The 7,874-nt window shown below is 41.7% G+C and overlaps 1 protein-coding gene across 1 annotated transcript; it reads left to right on the forward strand.

Moving 5' to 3' along the window:
* The first annotated feature begins 1,017 nt into the window (after positions 1-1,017).
* On the forward strand, positions 1,018-7,181 carry tuba5 (tubulin alpha 5). Its single transcript, XM_083920922.1, has 5 exons — positions 1,018-1,155; positions 3,144-3,369; positions 4,616-4,764; positions 5,929-6,609; positions 6,685-7,181. The coding sequence occupies exons 1-5, from the start codon at positions 1,153-1,155 to the stop codon at positions 6,982-6,984; spliced, it is 1,359 nt and encodes a 452-aa protein (XP_083777048.1). The 5' UTR covers positions 1,018-1,152; the 3' UTR covers positions 6,985-7,181.
* Positions 7,182-7,874: the final 693 nt, after the last annotated feature.

The raw sequence follows: 7,874 nt of genomic DNA on the forward strand, positions 1-7,874 counted from the left end.
AGACGTCTACACATATGAGACGCTCCAAAAAATCTCTGTGCAACACTCCAACCATGCAAAGACAAGCGGCAAAAGTCGGAGTCCAGAGCTCGCTACTCTCTGTCTGGGACTGCTTCGACATGTGGCATGACTGCATGGACCTGTGCCGACTGCTGGAGAGGCTGAGAGAAACGACAAAACCTCCACAGAGAGCGCTGTGTCACAACCTGAAATCAGACTACAGAAAAGTTATCTTCCCCATCCTCTGGAGCTACACCCATCCCATCTGGGCAGCCACCGAGGACCCCGCTCACACACGTCGGTACTGTCCAGTTTCTGGTGAGGGACAGTGAAAGACTGATGACACTGAACACACTGTACATATTTACCAAAAACATGTTTTGTCCCTCAGTTCGTGTTTGCATCGACTGTCGGTTCCCAAGCAAACTGTTTCATGTTTGAAGTTGTTTTGGCATTAATTTGACTTACTGTCAGTCTGCTCTGCTGTGAATTCTCATTCAAGCGTTTAAAACAATGTAACCCACCTTGAGAAAAAATCTGCTATGACTCATTCTGATATCTGACACACCCACTTTAATTAAATATCCAAGATATTTTCTAACCACAGGAACAAAAATCAAAATCATACCCATAGGAGTTTGGGCAAAAAACAAATATGCCTGAATTTGATCATCTGGGACACTTATTAGTTTTAAAAAAAAGCCTAAATCACCTTAATGCATGCTAAGATAATATCAGCTGACAAGGACAGAAAGATGAATATATTATGTATGTAATTCATATAAAAAACTACTCTGAGGGACACTACACTTCCTCCATACCTCCATACTGTATTGATATGTCTAATTGTTCTTTCTTCTGCGTGCTGTAACAAGACTCAAAAAGGCTAAAACAACATTTTGAGAGAGAAGTAGCTTCACGTGGGAGGAAAGTCATCCATCACTCCCTCCCCCTACATCCTGAATAAGCACCGTCAGACAGACACACCAGGTGAGTCTGTCTGCAGGTATAAAGAGCGTCACTGTCAGCGGAGACACTTTACTCATCCCCGGATCAGTGCAGAAGAACCACTCGGTCCGCCTGGAGCCCTACGGACAGATAAACAGACAGTGTCCTGCAGCCAAACCATTTTTTCATATCATCTGGAGCGACATGGTAAGATAATTACAATTTATCTTAAAGGTGATAATTAATATTTGCTTATATGTTTGCATCATCATCTTACTGATTTGTTTTACCTGCAAGGGAAATCTATGCAAGACACATTTTAAATGGAAAATGCAGTTGTTTGTTAGCATGTAGCTACACAACTGTGAAGGCTCAAAGGATGTATTTCTATTAGGCTACTCTGCACTTTGGAGTGTTTTAGGAATTGCTGACAGACAATAAAATGAGCTCAAAGCTCTTCGTGTGCAGACTCAGACCTTCAGAAGACTCTTTTTCGTGTGAATATTTCAGGTTTTTTATGTGTTTTATTAATGTTCATATTCCATGTCTTGTCATGTCTTACAAATATCACTCAACGGCAAAAACAATCATCTCTGGGATTTTCTTCCTCCAGAGAAAACAAAATTCTGAACATGTTGAAACACGACTGGAAGCACTTAGAAAATGAAAACCAGTAACGTGTTGTCATTGGACCATCCAGTTTTCGACTTTGTTTACTCTTACAAAAGCAGAACATAATAATTATTACTGTGTATAATCAGATATGTTTTTCACATTAACAAGAAAGGCCTTAATCATTTCTATTTAAGAAACGACTAAATTTCACATGGTATAATTAAATGATTAATCATATAGAGCATTAAAGTGCCATCAATCTTATTTAAGCCACTTGATTTTTTTAAACTTGACATGAGTTTTTACAAGATCTTGCACAAACATTTATGGTTGAATGATTTATTGATGATTTATGTTTTCACCAGGGCCACCAGCAGGTTGACAGGTTGCATGTTCGTCACTATGAGCAACGTCTCTCACATTGTTCATATTGTCTTTTAATACCATGTTATTTAAAAAAAAAAAAAGTGTATTACAGCCACTTTGAATTCAGCTGTATTTAAATGTCAATAGTAAGTATTCAGTAGTGGTTAAATGCCAAAGTTCAGTTGCTTTGTAGATCACAACCTTGTGGCTTTCTTTGGTTTCCATAGCTGCTCATTTTTATCTGTTTGGAATCATTTCAACCTGCAGTTTTCAATTGTTTAAGCAATTTAAAGAGATCTGGAACAATGTTATTTGAGTTCAAGTCCTAGACAGTAAAAAAAAAAACATTTTTTAAATGGGCTTGGCCATCGTAATCCATTGATTTGTGGATCGTTTTGAAGCCCTCATGATGAAGACGTTGCCATCATGAGGGGACCATATTTGGACAAGATGGCAGAGTCAGCAGGAACTACCACACAAGTGAAATTTCAATGACTCAGCTAAACGCTAAAAAGGGAAACTTTACAGATTTTTAACTGGCGGTGGACTTATGTGGGCAGGTGAGCGGGGATTTCCCGTCGCTGATGCCAGTTGAAAATCTGCAGTTTCTCCTATATTACCAGCTCATGCTAGCACTAGCTAGCTAGCTTGATTAGCAAGGTGCAACCACTGAAAGCTGATCAAGACACTTTAGGTGACCAAAACATTAGGATCAACTCTGAAGTGATGAGGTGAAAACACACTGTGAGAGGGTCAAAGTCAAAAGATAACACAGACAACACCCAAAACCAAGTTCATGGTCATTTTGATTGAATGAGAGCATAAACCACTGATTTATTATAAAGGTATGAATCAAGTGAGAAGTGGGCTCATTTTCTCATTGACTTCTATACAATTAGAATTCTATTTGCAACCAGTAGAGTCCCCCCCTGCTGGACATCAGAGAGGCACTTCTTCTGTTTTGGCTTCACTTTTCAGTCCCGGGAGATATTTCCATTATTTTTTACTGTCTATGGCTAAGGTTCAAATTGCTTTTATTACCACACGGCTAGGCTGGTGGAATTGGTTTCACTACAGGTAGGGTGGCTGTACTGTGACAGTACACCGCATGGTTTGGCTGGTCATATAAATCATTTATGTTTTGGCAGATAAAAATGTTGAGGGTGAACTCTGTGACATCTTAACGTCCACCTGTCTTGTCTCTTTCTGTTCAGAGGGAGTGCATCTCTGTCCATGTGGGCCAGGCAGGTGTCCAGACAGGAAACGCCTGCTGGGAGCTCTTCTGCCTCGAGCACGGCGTTGGCCCTGATGGTGTCTTCCTGGACAGTCCTGCAGAACCCAACAAACGCGAAGACTCGTTCAACACTTTCTTCGACACTGGGAGCTCTGGGCGTCATGTCCCCAGAGCCATCTATGTGGACCTGGAACCCACAGTGGTTGGTGAGTCGTCCTGTGTATGTGTGTATCTCCCATCGTCATGTGTGGTCGTATGCGTGTAGTGTGAGTCATCCACACAGGTCAGGCAGGTAAGTACTGATGGGAACACTGGTATCCAAGCAACAAGTGCAGTGGTGCCTCCTTTGCTTTGTTGGCTAACATTTACAAAAGTGTTTTGTGTAAATGGCAAATAGCAGAGTGCACTTTTGGATTTACTTTTTTTCTCCAATATGTCCCTTCGATTTACACTTGAGATGCTTCAAATTTCAATGTTTTCAACATGGTCACACAATTTAATATTTCTGTGATATAGTTTTAGTGAAGTGCAACATCTACGGAGCCCTGAACTTGACAAAACAATATAAAATCAATGATCCTTACATTAATCTTGTTTAATACTTTATTTTAGCACTCTTTCCTACGTTGTACTGAAATGGCTGCACGACAATTTCCCTCTGGATAAATAAAGTTCTGTCTCATGTTATTTTAAAAGGTTATGTAACTGAATACATTGATACATTTTTTACGTTTAGTTATATAATGGAGTATACTAATAAATATAAAGCTTTATACTTTTCCTTTAACCTGTTTGTTTGCTAAAATAACTGACAACTGAATCTTTTGTCAATTCATCATTTACTAGCTCTTTTTTTATTATTATTATTATTATTATTATTATTATTATATTATTCTTGGCTCCTATTTAAAAGATACGTTCACACTATTTAAAATATGGAAAATGAGGAATTATTGCAGCAGGAAACATCAGTTTCAATATTCATACGGGTACCTGACCTAAACCAGACCTGTTTTAAATCTATGCTTTAAAGCTCCCCTATTGTTAAAAGTGAGATTTACGTCTCCTTTTTATTATAGAGCAGCTCAAGTTGCTGTATGAATACTGTGACGGAATCAAAATGCTCAATCCACAGAGAAATGAAAGACAGCCTGTTTTCTGAAACTCTGTATTTAAAGCCGTCAGGACGTCTGCACAGTTGTGATGTCACAGCTTTACTATATATAGTTGGAAAGGGCCGTTACAGTCATTCCCCCATTTGATGAACTTTTACTTTTACGTCTTTGGTCTCAGCACTATATGAGCCCACTTTTATGGTTTCACCATTAAATGGAAAGTTTTGACATGAAAATAAAACAAAGATATGTGAGTTTGCTACATTAAGTCTTTGTCAATTTGAACCCCGTTAGAGTTGCGTTTACTGACTTTTCTGGATAAAAACTTTATTTGCAGACGAAGTAAGAGTTGGAACGTACAAAAAGCTTTTCCACCCTGAGCAGCTGATCTCTGGAAAGGAGGACGCAGCCAACAACTACGCTCGAGGCCATTACACCGTCGGGAAAGACATCATTGATGTAGTCATGGAGCGTGTTCGTAAAATGGTCAGTCATAATGATAGAACCCTGATTGACAAGTTTATACAATGTTTGATGAAAGAGCTGTGAACATAAAGAGAAGTTTAGTCTTTGTTTTGTTGGTGTGGAAATAAAGATTCTCTTACATAGTTCGTATGAACTTAAGGCTAACACGTCAAAGTGAAATTATGGCGTAAAATCATCCCATTTTCATGTAACAACTGTTAAGATATCCCGGTGAGTCACTAACAGTTGCTAACAGTCGCTAACCGCTGAAAGCAGGTAACATCGATTAGCTCGGGGCAGCACGGTGATGGCATTAAAACGGCTTTTTAACCACTAATACTGCTCAAAATAACACCAGACTCTGCAGTAGCATGAGAAGAGTCCCTACACATAAAACAAAGCACCAACAAGTCAGCAAACCCAGAGTTTATTAAAAGAGTGTTTGAAAGTCTCATCTACTGGCCCCTGTACCAGCCCCTCTCATAGTAAAGTCCATTCAAGTAGATAACCAAAGTCAATCCAAAAGGAAGGAGCCAATTGGTGCTTTGTTTCCTGTGTAGGGACTCTTATCATGCTACTGCAGAGGTTTGGTGTTATTTTGAACGGATGCTCAGCGTCCCTGGGGGTCTATGGGGCAGTGGGCTGGTCCAAAACGCTCAGCTTCTGTATGATGAGCGGATGAGCTGTCTGAGGCGGAATCCTTTTTTGATTGACAGCTAAATGAGCGAATCAGCGATCTTGAAGAATAAACATCCAGCGGAGCATTTCCCAAGTTTTTTTTAGCCTGGCGCAGGAGCTCCAGCTGGGCCAAGGCCGTTTAAGCAGCCTAACTCATTGAGAGGACACTGGTCAAATCCCTGGAAAACAAGGTCACAGATAATTTTCTTGAAAAAGAATGAAGGGTAGAATTTACATATAAACAAACACATTAATGATGTAGGCGGGAAAAATTAGCTTCTCCTCCTTGAAAGACCAGCAGCCGCCACTGCCTCAGACAGACCCGGGCTAGCTGTTTCCCCCGTTGCCAGCGATTATGCTAAGCTAAGCTAAGCTAACAGAAGCTGTAGCTTCATATTAAATGGACGGATTCAACAGTGGTCTCAATATTCTCATCTAACTCTCTGCAAGAAAGCAAATAAGTGCATTTTGTAAACTATTCCTTGAACAGTCTCTCCTGTTCTTCAGACGGACCAGTGCACCGGCCTACAGGGGTTCCTCATCTTTCACAGCTTTGGAGGTGGAACTGGCTCTGGCTTTACCTCTCTGCTGATGGAGCGTCTCTCTGTGGACTACGGCAAGAAATCCAAGCTTGAGTTTGCCGTGTACCCAGCTCCCCAGGTGTCCACTGCGGTGGTGGAGCCCTACAACGCCGTCTTGACCACCCACACCACCTTAGAGCAATCCGACTGTGCCTTCATGGTGGACAACGAGGCCATCTACGACATATGTCAGCGCAACATGGACATCGAGAGTCCCAGTTACATCAACCTCAACAGATTGATCGGTCAGATTGTTTCCTCCATCACGGCGTCCCTTCGTTTTGATGGCGCCCTCAACGTTGACCTGACAGAGTTCCAGACCAACCTGGTCCCATTTCCACGTATCCACTTCCCTCTGGTTACTTACTCGCCTATCATCTCCGCTGAAAAGGCATACCACGAGCAGCTGACTGTGACCGAGATCACGAGCGCCTGCTTTGAGCCAGCCAATCAGATGGTCAAGTGTGACCCCCGTAACGGCAAGTACATGGCGTGCTGCATGCTGTACCGAGGCGATGTCGTCCCTAAGGATGTTAACGCCGCCATCGCAAATATAAAAACCAGACGCTCCATTCAGTTCGTCGACTGGTGCCCAACCGGCTTCAAGGTGAGTGATACCACGGAGGCAGGAAGTACCGCTGGAGATGCTTCATCTTTCTGATCGTTTTCTTCGTATCAACAGGTGGGAATTAACTACCAACCTCCAACTGCAGTTCCCGGTGGAGACCTGGCCAAAGTCCAGAGAGCTGTGTGCATGCTGAGCAACACCACCGCCATCGCTGAGGCCTGGTCTCGTCTCGACCACAAGTTCGACCTCATGTACGCCAAGCGTGCGTTCGTCCACTGGTACGTGGGCGAAGGCATGGAGGAGGGGGAGTTTGATGAGGCCAGAGAGGACCTGGCCTATCTCGAAAAGGATTACGAGGCGTTGGGTCACATGAGCGCCGATTCTGAAAACGACGATGAAGACCAAGAATACTGAACACTGAGAGGCTGTGACGGCTTTGATTTCAGGCTGTACCGAGTCATATCTGTACTGTGTATCTCCTGAGCTACAGTTAACCAAAGGAATGATCTTCTCACTGCTGTGTTTTTTTTAACAATGTCGATTTTAGATTAAGAAGACAAACTAGTAAAGTTGTTTTTGAATTGTGCTGTGAAATAAAGTTTGTATGGGCATATTCTGTGTCAAACTATGTGCAAGCAGCATGTTACAGTGGATAAGACCATGTAACCACCACGTTCCCATTACATATCCACCTGCTGCAAGTCTGAAAGGAGAGAAGGTTCCATAAACGGGAATAAATACAAAAGGGCACACTTCATTGAACATATAAAGTGTACTCAAGTTTATTTAACACAGTGGGATGGAGGACGGCTGTGTCCACGAAAACTCCTAACCAACAACCTAACCATAACAATCTAACCTTAAAGTGTAGTGCCGGCATTAAATCATCCCATGGTCTTTTTCGGCACTTACATAAGGTAAGTCTTTTGGAAACATTTTAATAAACTCTGGGTTCACTAACTACGTTGTTTGTGCTTCGTCTCATGTGAGGTTGTGAGGTTTGGTGTTATTTTGAACAGTATTGGTGGTTAAAAAAGCTGTTTTAATGCCTTCACCGTGCTGCCCCGAGCTAATCAGTTTTAACCCACGCCCAGCTGTTAGCAACTCTCCGGGATTTCTCAGTTAATAGTTTATACACAAAAAAACTGTCTTGATGATGTATTTAATTGCCGAAAAAGACCATGGGATGATTTCACGCCAGAATTACACTTTAACTCAATGACAAACCTTAACTTTCTGAGGTCAATGACTAAATTTAACCATCCAACCTTAACTATCTGAGGTCAATGACTAAATTTAACCAT

The sequence above is a fragment of the Echiichthys vipera genome, assembly GCF_963691815.1.
Source record: "Echiichthys vipera genome assembly, chromosome: 9".
Taxonomy (NCBI): Eukaryota; Metazoa; Chordata; class Actinopteri; order Perciformes; family Trachinidae; genus Echiichthys; species Echiichthys vipera.